Source organism: Pristiophorus japonicus, chromosome 9 (assembly GCF_044704955.1).
Source record: "Pristiophorus japonicus isolate sPriJap1 chromosome 9, sPriJap1.hap1, whole genome shotgun sequence".
NCBI lineage: Eukaryota > Metazoa > Chordata > Chondrichthyes > Pristiophoridae > Pristiophorus > Pristiophorus japonicus.
Genome location: NC_091985.1, coordinates 169,235,570 through 169,250,625, shown reverse-complemented (window position 1 = coordinate 169,250,625; position 15,056 = coordinate 169,235,570). Strand labels below are relative to the sequence as shown.

The 15,056-nt window shown below is 46.0% G+C and overlaps 1 protein-coding gene across 1 annotated transcript in view; it reads right to left on the bottom strand.

Annotated features, from left to right (window-relative positions):
• The window catches only part of LOC139272753 (solute carrier family 22 member 3-like), a 58,593-nt gene that overhangs the window by 37,121 nt on the left and 6,416 nt on the right, over positions 1-15,056 (bottom strand). Inside the window, exons 2-3 of the mRNA XM_070888864.1 lie at positions 6,567-6,686; positions 6,345-6,486 (exon numbers count right to left, since the gene is read on the bottom strand). Coding sequence (XP_070744965.1) covers positions 6,345-6,486; positions 6,567-6,686 — 262 coding nt within the window. The remainder of the gene's footprint in view (positions 1-6,344; positions 6,487-6,566; positions 6,687-15,056) is intronic.

Below are 15,056 nucleotides of genomic sequence, written 5' to 3'. Positions count from 1 at the left end.
AGTTTGAACTGGTGCTCTCCGCTCTCCTCTCCTGCGACAGTTGGAACTAGTGCTCTCCGCTCTCTCTCCTGCGACAGTTGGAACTGGTGCTCTCCACTCTCCCGTCCTGCGACAGTTGGAACTGGTGCTCTCCACTCTCCCGTCCTGTGACAGTTTGAACTGGTGCTCTCCGCTCTCTCTCCTGCGACAGTTGGAACTGGTGCTCTCCACTCTCTCGTCCTGTAACAGTTGGAACTGTTGCTCTCCATTCTCCCGTTGGTGTAGGAGGGAGGGCTTTAGTTTCCTGAACAATTGGGACTGCTTCTGGGGTAGGTAGAACCTGTAGCGGTCGAACAGGTTACACCTCAACAGAGACGGGACCAATGTCCTCGCGGGTGGTTTTGATAGAACGGTTGGGAGGGCTTTAAACTAGCTTGACAGGGGGATGGGAACCCAGGAGAGGGCTCTGAGCCAGTTTGAGTGGGTGAGAGCTCAGATGAACAGAACCCCAAGAAAGAATGCAAAAGGCAGGAGGCAACAGAGCAGAGTAGCACTGGGGTAAGTGTAAACCACAAGGTGATAGGAAGGGACAATGGCCCCAAGTTTCCACACGATAAAAAACGGGCGCCCCTCCGAGCTGGGTGCCCGTTTTTCACTCCGAAAACGGCGCCGGAAAAAAAACGCGCGATTCTGGAGCGCCCTGCAGCTCCATGTCTGCTTGGCGCGGCGCCCAGGGGGGCGGAGCCTACACTCGAGCCGATTTTGTTAGTGGGAGGGGGCGGGTACCATTTAAATTAGTTTTTTTCCTGCCGGCAACTCTGCACGTACACATTGGAGCGTTCGCGCACGCGCAGTGTGAAGGAAACATTGGCACTCGGCCATTTTTGTAGTTCTTTGTAGCTGTTTAATTTTTGAAAATTTTTTAATAAAAGCACATTGCCATCGGCACATCAGCACTGAGGCTTCCTGCAGCAGTGAGAAGGCTGCAGGAAGCCTCAAAGTTGAGGCAGTCGTTTCCCGACGGCCTCCCCCCCCCCCCCCCCCCCCCGCTGCCGTCGGGAATGACTGCTGAACTTGTGAGGCTTCCTGCAGCCTTCTCACTGTCTCCTCCGCCCCCCCCCCCCCCCCCCCCCGTGGGAACGAACGCTGCCTCAACTTGTGAGGCTTGCTGCAGCATTCTCCCTGGCTGAAGCACTTTCACACAGGTAGGAAGATGGTTTATTTAATCTTTTCTTTGCTTATAAATTTTTATTCAGGTTGGATTTATTTGTATAATATTTGTATAAGTATAAATAAGGATTTATTATAGAATTTAATGACTTCCCTTCCCCCCCCTCCCCCCCCCCCCCCACTTTGTTCTGGACGCCTAATTTGTAACCTGCGCCTGATGTTTTAATGTGTAGACAAGGTTTTTTCAGTTCTACAAAAATCTTCACTTGCTCCATTCTAAGTTAGTTTGGAGTACGTTTTCACTGTGGAAACTTTGAAATCAGGCGTCAGTGGCCGGACACGCCCCCTTTTGAAGAAAAAATTCTGTTCCAAAGTGAAACTGTTCTAACTGACTAGAACTGCAGAAAAAAAAATGTGGAGAATTGCGATTTCTAAGATAATCCGTTCTCCACCAGTTGCTCCTAAAAATCAGGCGCAAATCATGTGGAAACTTGGGCCCTATATGTACAAATATAAAGGGGCTGCAAGAGGGGTCAAAACTAAAAATCATGGTTTAAAAACTAGTATTAAAACACTTTACCTAAATGCACGCAGCATTCAAAACAAAGTAAATGAGTTGACGGCACAAATCATTACAAATGGGTATGATTTGGTGGCCATTACTGAAACGTGGTTGCAGGGTGGCCAAGACGGGAAATTAAACATATCTGACAATTCGGAAAGATAGACAAGAGGGAAAGGAGGTGGGGTAGCTCTGTTAATAAAGGATGATATCAGGGCAGTTGTGAGAGATGATAGTGGCTTTAATGAACAAAATGCTGAATCATTGTGGGTGGAGATTAGAGATAGTAAGGGGAAAAAGTCACTGGTGGACGTAGTTTATAGGCCCCCAAATAATAACTTCACGGTGGGGCGGACAATAATCAATGGAATAATGGAGGCATGTGAAAAAGGAACGGCAGTAATCATGGGGGATTTTAACCTACATATCAATTGGTCAAATCAAATCGCATGGTGTAGCCTTGAGGAGGAATTCATAGAATGCATACGGGATTGTTTCTTAGAACAGTATATTACAGAACCTTAAGGGAGCAAGCTATCTTAGATATGGTCCTGTGTAATGAGACAGGAATAATAAACGATCTCCCAGTAAAAGATCCTCTCGGAATGAGTGATCACGGTATGGTTGAATTTGTAATACAGATTGAGGGTGAGGAAGTAGTGTCTCAAACGAGCGTACTATGCTTAAACAAAGGGGACTACAGTGGGATGAGGGCAGAGTTGGCTAAAGTAGACTGGGAACACAGACTAAATGGTGGCACAATTGGGGAACAGTGGAGGACTTTTAAGGAGCTCTTTCACAGTGCTCAACAAAAATATATTCCAGTGAAAAAGAAGGGCGGTAAGAGAAGGGATAACCAGCCGTGGATAACCAAGGAAATAAAGGAGAGTATCAAATTAAAAACCAATGCGTATAAGGTGGCCAAGGTTAGTGGGAAACTAGAAGATTGGGAAAATTTTAAACGACAGCAAAGAATGACTAAGAAAGCAATAAAGAAAGGAAAGATAGATTATGAAAGGAAACTTGCGCAAAACATAAAAACAGATAGTAAAAGCTTTTACCGATATATAAAATGGAAAAGAGTGACTAAAGTAAATGTTGGTCCCTTAGAAGATGAGAAGGGGGATTTAATAATGGGAAATGTGGAAATGGCTGAGACCTTAAACAATTATTTTGCTTCGGTCTTCACAGTGGAAGACACAAAAACCATGCCACAAATTGCTGGTCACGGGAATGTGGGAAGGGAGGACCTTGAGACAATCACTATCACTAGAGGGGTAGTGCTGGACAAGCTAATGGGACTCAAGGTAGACAAGTCCCCTGGTCCTGATGAAATGCATCCCAGGGTATTAAAAGAGATGGCGGAAGTTATAGCAGATGCATTCGTTATAATCCACCAAAATTCTCTGGACTCTGGGGAGGTACCATCGGATTGGAAAGCAGCTAATGTAACACCTCTGTTTAAAAAAGGGGGCAGACAAAAGGCAGGTAACTTAGGCCGGTTAGTTTAACATCTGTAGTGGGGAAAATGCTTGAAGCTATCATTAAGGAAGAAATAGCGGGACATCTAGATAGGAATAGTGCAATCAAGCAGATGCAACATGGATTCATGAAGGGGAAATCATGTGTAACTAATTTACTGAAATTCTTTGAGGAGATAACGAGTATGGTGGATAGAGGTGAACCGATAGATGTGGTGTATTTAGATTTCCAAAAGGCATTCGATAAGGTGCCACACAAAAGGTTACTGCAGAAGATAAAGTTACGCGGAGTCAGAGGAAATATATTAGCATGGATCAAGAATTGGCTGGCTAACAGAAAGCAGAGAGTCAGGATAAATGGGTCCTTTTCGGGTTGGAAATCGGTGGTTAGTGGTGTGCCACAGGGATCGGTGCTGGGACCACAACTGTTTACAATATACATAGATGACCTGGAAGAGGGGACAGAGTGTAGTGTAACAAAATTTGCAGATGACACAAAGATTAGTGGGAAAGCGGGTTGTGTAGAGGGCACAGAGAGGCTGCAAAGAGATTTAGATAGGTGAAGCGAATGGGCTAAGGTTTGGCAGATGGAATACAATGTCGGAAAATGTGAGGTCATCCACCTTGGGAAAAAAAAACAGTAAAAGGGAATATTATTTGAATGGGGAGAAATTACAACATGCTGCGATGCAGAGGGAACTGGGGGTCCTTGTGCATGAAACTCTTTTTGGAGTTCATCTGCAAAACAAAAAAACATTAAACGGTGCCACCCGACCTGGGTGACACTCCAGACATTTACAAGGCCCTTTTTTTTTCCCCCTTTTTTTTGTGTTTTTCTTTTTTTTTTTTTTGGGCACTAAAATCACAATTTTCCCCAGTGCCCCCTATAAAAGGGAAGGGGGACACTAAAAGCACCGGCAATTAAAACAAATTAAACTTAAAAAACGTAAAATCAAATTAAAATTTGGTTGCCGGGCGTGATGATGCACTCCAGTCCCTCCGGTGCCCACCTCTCGCGGAAGGCCGCGAGCGAAAAGTTGCCTTTAGCAGAGGATGGTTTCGATCCATCGACCTCTGGGTTATGGGCCCAGCACGCTTCCGCTGCGCCACCTTGTGCATGAATCCCAAAAAGTTAGTTTGCAGGTGCAGCAGGTAATCAGGAAGGCGAATGGAATGTTGGCCTTCATTGCGAGAGGGATGGAGTACAAAAGCAAGGAGGTCCTTCTGCAACTGTACAGGGTATTGATGAGGCCGCACCTGGAGTACTGCGTGCAGTTTTGGTCACCTTACTTAAGGAAGGATATACTGGCTTTGGAGGGGGTACAGAGACAATTTACTAGGCTGATTCCGGAGATGAGGGGGCTACCTTATGATGATAGATTGAGTAGACTGGGTCTTTACTCGTTGGAGTTCAGAAGGATGAGGGGTGATCTTAGAGAAACATTTAAAATAATGAAAGGGATAAATAGACAAGATAGAGGCAGAGAGGTTGTTTCCACTGGTCGGGGAGACTAAAACTAGGGGCCACAGCCTCAAAATACGGGGGAGCCAATTTAAAACCGAGTTGAGAAGCAATTTCTTCTCCCAGAGGGTTGTGAATCTATGGAATTCTCTGCCCAAGGAAGCAGTTGAGGCTAGCTCATTGAATGTATTCAAATCACAGATAGATAGATTTTTAACCAATAAGGGAATTAAGGGTTATGGGGAATGGGCAGGTAAGTGGAGCTGAGTCCACGGCCAGATCAGCCATGATCTTGTTGAATGGCGGAGCAGGCTCGAGGGGCTAGATGGCCTACTCCTGTTCCTAATTGTTATGTTCTTGTGTTCTTATGTTCCTATCCATTCTGTCTAGACCCCTCATAATTTTATACACCTCAATTAAATCACCCCTCTGCCTCCTCAGTTCCAAAGAAAACTACCGGGATGGCGGGACTGACATATGAAGAAAGACTGGATCAACTGGGCTTGTATTCACTGGAGTTCAGAAGAATGAGAGGGGATCTCAGAGAAACGTTTAAAATTCTGACGGGTTTAGACAGGTTAAATTCAGGAAAAATGTTCCCAATGTTGGGGAAGTCCAGAACCAGGGGTCACAGTCGAAGGATAAGGGTTAAGCCATTTAGGACCGAGATGAGGAGAAACTTCTTCACCCAGAGAGTGGTGAACCTGTGGAATTCTCTACCACAGAAAGTTGTTGAGGCCAATTCAATAAATATATTCAAAAAGGAGTTAGATGTAATTCTTACTACTAGGGGGATCAAGGGGTATGGTGAGAAAGCAGGAATGGGGTACTGAAGTTGCATGTTCAGCCATGAACTCATTGAATGGTGGTGCAGGCTCGAAGGGCCGAATGGCCTACTCCTGCACCTATTTTCTATGTTTCTATGACCTCCGCAACCTAGAAGGACAAGGGCAGCAGGCGAATGCGAACACCAAGTTCCCCTTCAAGTCACACACCATCCTGACTTGGAAATATATTGCCGTTCCTTCATTGTCGCTGGGTCAAAATTGTGGAACTCCCTCCCTAACAGTTACTTCACCAGAAGTACCATGGCAGTTCAAGAAGGCTGCTCACCACCACCTTCTCAAGGGCATTAAAGATGGGCAATAAATGCTGGCCTTGCCAACGTGTTCACATCCCGTGAACGAATAAAAAAAAATCCTTGAGCCATGAAGAACCAAAATACTGCAATAGATTCACTCATCACCATATTTCCTTGGTCAATGGGGTCAATCACCATTAAAGATGGTGAGTGGAATACACTGGAGTATGAGACGACTCCGGCAATAACACAACAGGGTAGATTTTTGTCTCTGCTGGTTTTGCAAAGCCAGAGCATGCCCGAAGACAAAGGCACCCAAAAAAGTTGTGCAACGCATGCTAGTTTCTACAACATAATCTGATAATTGCTGTGTTTTCTGCTGACTGGGTAATAACTTAATCAATGCACTTAAATAACATTTTACAAGGTTAAAAAAATCAATGACGTTGTTGATTAAAGTAGATATCCTTTTTGAATAACTTATAAGGTCCAGTGGAAAGGCCACTGCGGCTTTAAGAATTCTGTGTGCATTGTTTGCAGTCACGAATTCAAAATTGTTTCTTTAAAAGGCATTTGCTACATTCAATCACATTCTTGTTTAAGGCTTACCAATGACCGCATTGATCACACATATCCCTCTTCCAAAGAAGCCCTGCAGGATTCGAAAAATCACAAACACTGGGTAAACTGGTGCAACTGCGACAACAATTCCAGCAACTCCTGTTCCAACCAGACAAGCCAGTAAACAAAGCTTTCGGCCAAACCTGCAAATGGAAATAATTTTTTTGCTTAGGCAAGGAAGAAGTCAAGTAGACAAGGTAATGGTCAGACTGTGACTGTCACGTACCTATCTGCAGCATAGCCTGTGATCAGTGCTCCAAGGAAAAAGCCTATTTCAATACAGGCTTGAGACATATCCACCTTCCAGGCATCTTCACATACAAGTTCATACTTTGGAAGAAGAAAATACAGGGAGACAAAGGAGATGGCTTATTAATTGTATGGATTTTCAATGCCTTTACAAGTCTCAAGGAGTTATAAATACAGTACACAAGTCTAGAAATCACTGTTGGTGATATTAGCAGATGAATAATTAATGTGCACTTAATGTTGTTCCTTTAACAAAAGCTTAGTAAGTTAGTACCTGTGATAAAGAGCAAAAAGAGACATGTCATTTGAGCATATTGAATGTTCATCCACTGAGATTCCCCAGAGCAATTATTAGTTTATTATGAACAGCAGAGGTTCAACGAGCAATACCTAAGGACTCAGTCAGTTGTCGTCACCCAATGACCGGAAATTTACCGGTGCTCAGAGAACAGGATCGGTGGTGGGTCACCTGTTAAATTTTAAATGATTGACAGTGGGTCGGGACACTGCTGTCAACCCATCGCCATGCTACTTTCCCAGGTGTTGGGTTTGTCAACGCTGGGGGAGGTAATTTAGGTAATTAAGACCTTGTTAAGAGGCTGTTAAAGTTAATTTTGAGCTCAACTTACCATTTTTACAGGTTTTCCACGAGGTTCCCACTGCTCGGAGATCATATCAGGTGACTACGTCGGGAGTTGTCAGCAAGAATTCATTTCTTTACCTGACAGCTGCAAATGTGTTATAAAAGCTCCCATCTCACAGCTTTCACTTTCCAAGATCAGAACTTCTTGTTTACTGCATTCGGAAGGCACATTGAGCTTTATGCAGGTTGCAAGTCTTTGGAGCAATCTCTCTATCTAGTGTCACCTCATTGGAACAACCTCTCTCACCATTGACACATCGCTTCTGTCATCTCAAATTCACCTGCCATCTATCACATTAACATCAGTGCTCTTGAAACTATCTCGCCTTAATCCTCAGAATCCTACCACGATCAGCCCCAACAGCAGCTGCACCAAACAGACCAGCAACAACACCAACCTTCTCTGCAATCAATTGATGTTGCTGCCCGGGACGCCAGGGATGGCCTCACCATGACCAGATTTACTTCACTTGACGCTGTACACTCTGGCTGCTACATGATGTGCCAGGCTGGCCCCACACCACCACCATAAAACATTCCTACAATGCCCAAGCTATTTTTTTCACACTCATCGCCATTGCGGGGCTACCGTTGCATCTCACCATTTACTGCAACTCACTAAGCCACTTCCAAAGGTGCACACAAATCTGTCCAGGAATGGAAATTGTTGAAAATAAAGATTTTAATGTTCGATAGTAACATAGAAAATAATTGCAGGAGCAGGCCATTAGGCCCTTCGAGCCTGCACCACCATTCAATATGATCATGACTGATCATGCAACTTCAGTACCTCATTCCTGCTCTCTCTTCAAATCCCTTGATCCCTTTAGCCATAAGGGCCACATCTAACTCCATTTTGAATATATCTAACGAACTGGCCTCAACAAGTTTCTGTGGTAGAAAATTCCATATGCTCACAACTCTCTGAGTGAAGAAGTTTCTCCTCATCTCGGTCCGAAATGGCTTACCCCTTAATCTTAGACTGTGACCCCTGGTTCTGGACTTCCCCAACATTGGGAACATTCTTCCTGCATCTAACCTGTCCAATCCCGTCAGAATTTTATATGTTTCTATGAGATCCCCTCTCATTCTTCTAAATTCCATTGACTATAAGCCTAGTCGATCCAGTCTCTCCTCATATGTCAGTCCTGCCAACCCGGGAATCAGTCTGGTGAACCTTCGCTGCACTCCCTCAATAGCAAGAATGTCCTTCCTCAGATTAGGAGTCCAAAATTGAACACAATATTCAAGGTGTGGCCTCACCAAGGCTTTATACAACTGGAGTAAGACCTCCCTGCTCCTATACTCCGATACTCAAATCCCCTCGCTATGAAGGCCAACATGCCATTTGCCTTCTTCACCACCTGCTGTACCTGTATGCCAACTTTCAATGACTGATGTACCATGACACCCAGGTCTCGTACCTCCCCTTTTACTCATTCAGGTAATAACCTGTCTTCCTGTTTTTGCCAGCAAAGTGGATAACCTCACATTTATCTACATTATACCGCACCTGCCATGTATTTGCCCACGCACCTAACATGTCCAAGTCACCTTGCTGCCTCTTAGCATCTCATCACAGCTCACACTGCCACCCAGCTTAGTGTCATTTGCAAACTTGGAGATATTACATTCAATTCCTTCGTCTAAATACATTAACAGAAACTTTACGTGAACATTGGCTAAAACACCTAAGTGCCTACCCTTGTGTGTTCGTTGGTATGATCACACTAGGATGAGGGTGAGTGTGAGTGGTGGCTCATAAGATTGGGAAGTGATAATGTAGATAGAGAGAGAGATGGATGGAGGTGCAAGGTAAGTTGGTGTGCGTAAGGATGTGCAGTTCCAACTGTCACAGGACGGGAAGTGGAGAGCACCAGTTCCAACTGTCACAGTACGGGAGAGTGGAGAGCAGCAGTTCAAACTGTCACAGGATGGGAGAGTGGAGAGCACCAGTTCCAACTGTCCCAGGACGGGAGAGTGGAGAGCACCAGTTCCAACTGTCACTGGACGGGAGAGTGGAGAGCACCAGTTTCAACTGTCACTGGACAGAGAGTGGAGAGCACCAATTCAAACTGTCACAGGAGAGAGAATGGAGAGCATCAATTCAAACTGTCACAGGACGGGAGAGTGGAGAGCACCAGTTCCAACTGTCACTGGACGGGAGAGTGGAGAGCACCAGTTCCAACTGTCACTGGACAGAGAGTGGAGAGCACCAATTCAAACTGTCACAGGAGAGAGAATCGAGAGCACCAGTTCAAACTGTCACAGGACGGGAGAGTGGTCCAACCAAAACTGGACGGGAGAGTGGAGAGCACCAGTTCCAACTGTCACAGGACAGAGAGTGGAGAGCACCAGTTCAAACTGTCACAGGACAGAGAGTGGAGAGCACCAATTCAAACTGTCACAGGAGAGAGAATGGAGAGCACCAGTTCAAACTGTCACAGGACGGGAGAGTGGAGAGCACCAGTTCCAACGAACACTGGACGGGAGAGTGGAGAGCACCAGTTCCAACTGTCACAGGACAGAGAGTGGAGAGCACCAATTCAAACTGTCACAGGAGAGAGAATGGAGAGCACCAGTTCAAACTGTCACAGGACGGGAGAGTGGAGAGCACCAGTTCAAACTGTCACAGGACAGGAGAGTGGAGAGCACCAGTTCCAACTGTCACAGGACGAGAGAGTGGAGAGCACTAGTTCCAACTGTCACAGGACGAGAGAGTGGAGAGCACCAGTTCCAACTGTCGCAGGACGGGAGAGTGGAGAGCACCAGTTCCAACTGTCGCAGGAGAGAGAGTGGAGAGCACCAGTTCCAACTGTCACTGGACGGGAGAGTGGAGAGCAGCAGTTCCAACTGTCACAAGATGGGAGAGTGGAGAACACCAGTTCAAACTGTCACAGGACAGAGAGTGGAGAGCACCAGTTCAAACTGTCACAGGACAGAGAGTGGAGAGCACCAGTTCAAACTGTCACAGGAGAGAGAGTGGAGAGCACCAGTTCCAACTGTCACAGGACGGGAGAGTGGAGAGCACCAGTTCAAACTGTCACTGGACGGGAGAGTGGAGAGCACCAGTTCCAACTATCACTGGACGGGAGAGTGGAGAGCACCAGTTCAAACTGTCACAGGACAGAGAATGGAGAACACCAGTTCAAACTGTCACAGGAGAGAGAGTGGAGAGCACCAGTTCCAACTGTCACAGGACGGGAGAGTGGAGAGCACCAGTTCCAACTGTCACAGGACAGAGAGTGGAGAGCACCAGTTCCAACTGTCACTGGACAGAGAGTGGAGAGCACCAATTCAAACTGTCACAGGAGAGAGAATGGAGAGCACCAGTTCAAACTGTCACAGGAGAGAGAGTGGAGAGCACCAGTTCCAACTGTCACAGGACAGAGAGTGGAGAGCACCAGTTCCAACTGTTACTGGACGGGAGAGTGGAGAGCACCAGTTCCAACTGTCACAGGATAGAGAGTGGAGAGCACCAGTTCCAACTGTCACAGGACAGAGAGTGGAGAGCACCAGTTCCCACTGTCACAGGAGAGAGAGTGGAGAGCACCAGTTCAAACTGTCACAGGAGAGAGAGTGGAGAGCACCAGTTCCAACTGTCACGGGAGAGAGAGTGGAGAGCACTAGTTCAAACTCACAGGACGGGAGAGTGGAGAGCACCAGTTCAAACTGTCACAGGAGAGAGAGTGGAGAGCACCAGTTCAAACTGTCACAGGACGGGAAAGTGGAGAGCACCAGTTCAAACTGTCACAGGAGAGAGAGTGGAGAGCACCAGTTCCAACTGTCACTGGACGGGAGAGTGGAGAGCACCAGTTCCAACTGTCACAGGACAGAGAGTGGAGAGCACCAGTTCCAACTGTCACTGGATGGGAGAGTGGAGAGCACCAGTTCAAACTGTCACAGGACAGAGAATGGAGAGCACCAGTTCCAACTGTCACAGGACGGAGAGCGGAGAGCACCAGTTCCCACTGTCACAGGACGGGAGAGTGGAGAGCACCAGTTCAAACTGTCACAGGACAGAGAGTGGAGAGCACCAGTTCCAACTGTCACAGGACGGAGAGCGGAGAGCACCAGTTCCCACTGTCACAGGACAGAGAGTGGAGAGCACCAGTTCCAACTGTCACAGGACGGGAGAGTGGAGAGCACCAGTTCAAACTGTCACAGGACAGAGAGTGGAGAGCACCAGTTCCCACTGTCACAGGACGGGAGAGTGGAGAGCACCAGTTCAAACTGTCACAGGACAGAGAGTGGAGAGCACCAGTTCAAACTGTCACTGGACAGAGAGTGGAGAGCACCAGTTCAAACTGTCACAGGAGAGAGAGTGGAGAGCACCAGTTCCAACTGTCACAGGACAGAGAGTTGAGAGCACCAGTTTCAACTGTCACTGGACGGGAGAGTGGAGAGCACCAGTTCCAACTGTCCCTTGTTTTGAACTTTATCACATAACTCTTTAAAATCAAGGCATGAAATATAATTTTATTCTGATGTCTTTCAGATGACACATTAAACCAAGGCTCCATCTGCCTTTTTAAGTAGATGTAAAAGATTCCATGGTACGATTTGACGAAGTTCTACATTCATCGCAAAACTAATACCATCAGAAAATAAAGATTAGAGATACCCCGTGAATTGCAAATCGCCACGTTGCTGGCCAATTTGCGTCGCTCTGCTATTAGCTTTGCGAAAAAAGCATATCGCCCATAGCCTTCACGTGATTTTCATGAAATTGCTGCATTTGCACATTCGTTGCCCATTAAACGTGCCACAGAAAATCAAGTCTCGTAATTAACAATGCAAGTACCCTTTTAATGACATAATCATTGTTACTGACTGCCAATCAACCTCTGGTCCAGAAAGTGAACAATTATAAGTGTGGAGTCTCTTTCCTTCAGATTGTGAATTGTTGGAAATTACAAAAATAGTTTTTTTATCTTGCATTTCGTTTCTATCTTTTTTTTCTCTCTCTCAATCTAATCTTTCTTTCTTTCTCTTTCTGTAACTGATTTGACATTTAATTCACCCACTTCCTTCAGCTTCCTTCTCAGTCCTTCCTCAGTCTTTATATCTCATTGGTTAAGGAGATTGACTGTCCTGTTGTTCACCAAGGTCCCAGATGCCCTGTTTCCCACGCTGCGCCGTTATCAGCTCACACTTCAAGCAACTTTGTGGGCAAGAATAGTTAAAACTTAAACATGCACGAACAAATCTAACAGGGCATGCCGCTAGATTCCCCACTCAAGCAAATTCCAGGTTGGATCAAATAAAGCTGTATCACTTCTCCCTCTCTGCGGTCAAAACCTCCAATTACTCCAGGGTCACCTTGAAGGGAAAGGACACCACAAATCGTCTCCTCTGATCCTTTTTCCTGCCTCCTCCAACCTCCCCTCTGACATCCAATCTGAAGGCCTCATGCACTTTGGGGTCGAAATTCGGAGACGGACGGCTAAGTACTTACTGTCAGTGACAACCGGGTTCATCGGCTCACTAAGTTTCATTGGGTGGTGGCGCCAAGATGTACTGCTATGCGCTCTGCCACCACACATGTGGTGATGTCATCGAGCGTGCAACGCTCCCTTGCTGCCGTGGCTTGGAAATGAGGTACGTACTGTGGCCTTACCGGCAGGCGTCTGCACAGCCAGGGAAAGCTGGTGGGACATCGGGGATCCCGGGATGATAGAATCCAGGGATCAAGGTAAGTGGTTATGTTTATTTTTTTCCAGGATTTATGTATTAATGGGGAAGTGTGTGGATGAGGGAAATTGTCGTAAACTTTTTTCATTTTTTTTCCTCAATTCAGTAGGCCTCCTGAGCTGTCGCTCCATTGGCGCCAGAGGGTGAGTGTAATGCCACTTTTAGCGCTGCTGTCTCATCTTTGGGCGGCAAAACTGAATATTGCAGTTTGAGGCGGCACCTACCGCCTGCTGTTAAAATCAGCACTCAGCCAATGTCGGGATAAATGGGTCATTTTACGGTTGGCAAACAGTGACTAGTGGGGTGCTGCAGGGATTGGTGCTGGGACCTCAACTATTTACAGTATAAATGACTTGAATGAAGGGATTGAGTGTAATGTAGCCAAGTTTGCTGATGATACAAAGATGGGTGGGAAAGTAAATTGTGAGGAGGACACAACAAATCTGCAAAGGGATATAGACAGGCTAACTGAGTGGGCAAAAATTTGGCTGATGGAGTATAATGTGGGGAACTGTGAGGTTATGCACTTTGGCAGAAATAATAGAAAAGCAAATTATAATTTAAATGGAGAAAAATTGCAAAGTGCTGCAGTACAGAGAGATCTGGGGGTCCTTGTGCATGAAACACAAAAAGTTAGTATGCAGTTTCAGCAAGTAATCAGGAAGGCAAATGGAATGATGGCCTTTATTGCAAGGGGCATAGAGTATAAAAGCAGAGAAATCCTGCTACAACTGTACAGGGTATTGGTGAGGCCACACCTGGAATACTGCTTACAGTTTTGGTCTCCGTATTTAAGGAAGGATATACTTGCATTGGGGGCTGTTCAGAGAAGATTCACTAGGTTGATTCCAGAGATGAGGGGGTTGACTTATGAATGTAGATTGGGCTTATACTCATTCATCATAGGCAGTCCCTCGGAATCGAGGAAGACTTGCTTCCACTCTAAAAATGAGTCCTTAGGTGGCTGAACAGTCTAATATGAGAACCACAGTGCCTGTCACGGGTGGGACAGACAGTCGTTGAGGGTAAGGGAGGGTGGGACAGGTTTGCCGCATTGGAGTTCAGAAGTATGAGAGGTGATCTTATTGAAACTTATAAGATAATGAGGGGGCTCAGCAAGGTGGATGCAGAAAGGGTATTTCCACTCATAGGGGAAACTAAAACATAGTCTTAGAATAAGGGGCCACCCATTAAAACTGAGATGAGGAGAAATTTCTTCTCTGAGGGTTGTAAATCTATGAAATTCTCTACCCTAGAGAGCTGTGGAGGCTGGGTCATTGAATATATTTAAAGCAGAGATAGTGAGATTTTTGCGCGATAAGAGAGTTAAAGAGTTATGGGGAGTAGGCGGGGAAGTGGAGCTGAATCCATGATCAGATCAGCCATGATCTTATTGATTGGCGGAGCAGGCTCGAGGGGCCAAATGGCCTACTTCGGCTCCTATTTTTTATGTTCTTAATGTCACCGGCTCAAAAACGGCGGTACTGAATTTTGACCCATTTGTCTCAAAATTGAGATTATCTGTTCAACAACAACAGCTTGCATTTATATAGTAGAACATCCCAAGGCGCTTCACAAGAGTGTTGTCAGACAAAATTTGAAACTGACTCACATAAGAACAGATGACAAGGGAGGTTTTAAGGAGCAGCTTAAAGGAGGAGAGAGAGGCAGAGAGGTTAAGCAAGGGAATTCTCGAGCTGAGGGCCTAGGCAGCTGATGGCACAGCCACCAATAGTGGAGAAATTAAAATCGGGGATGCGCAAGAGACCAGGATTGGAGGAGCGTAGCAATCTCTAAGGCTTGTAGGGCTGGAGGAGGTTACAGAGATATGAAGGGGCAAGGCCATGGAGGAATTTGAAGACAAGGATGAGAATTTTTAAACTGAGGCGTTGTGGACCAGGTGCCAATGTAGGTCAGTGAGCACAGGGGTGATGTGTGAATGACACTTGGTGCGAGTTGCTTCTGTCCTGATGTTGCCAGCTCCCCCACTCTCCAATCCAAACACTGAGTGGTTGTGCCGCTCCATCTTCCACCTCGAACCTCCTATTAGATGAATAACCTCTATGAAACTTACCACCTGCACCTTGTCCTAGCTCCTAGTTTGAACATAATCA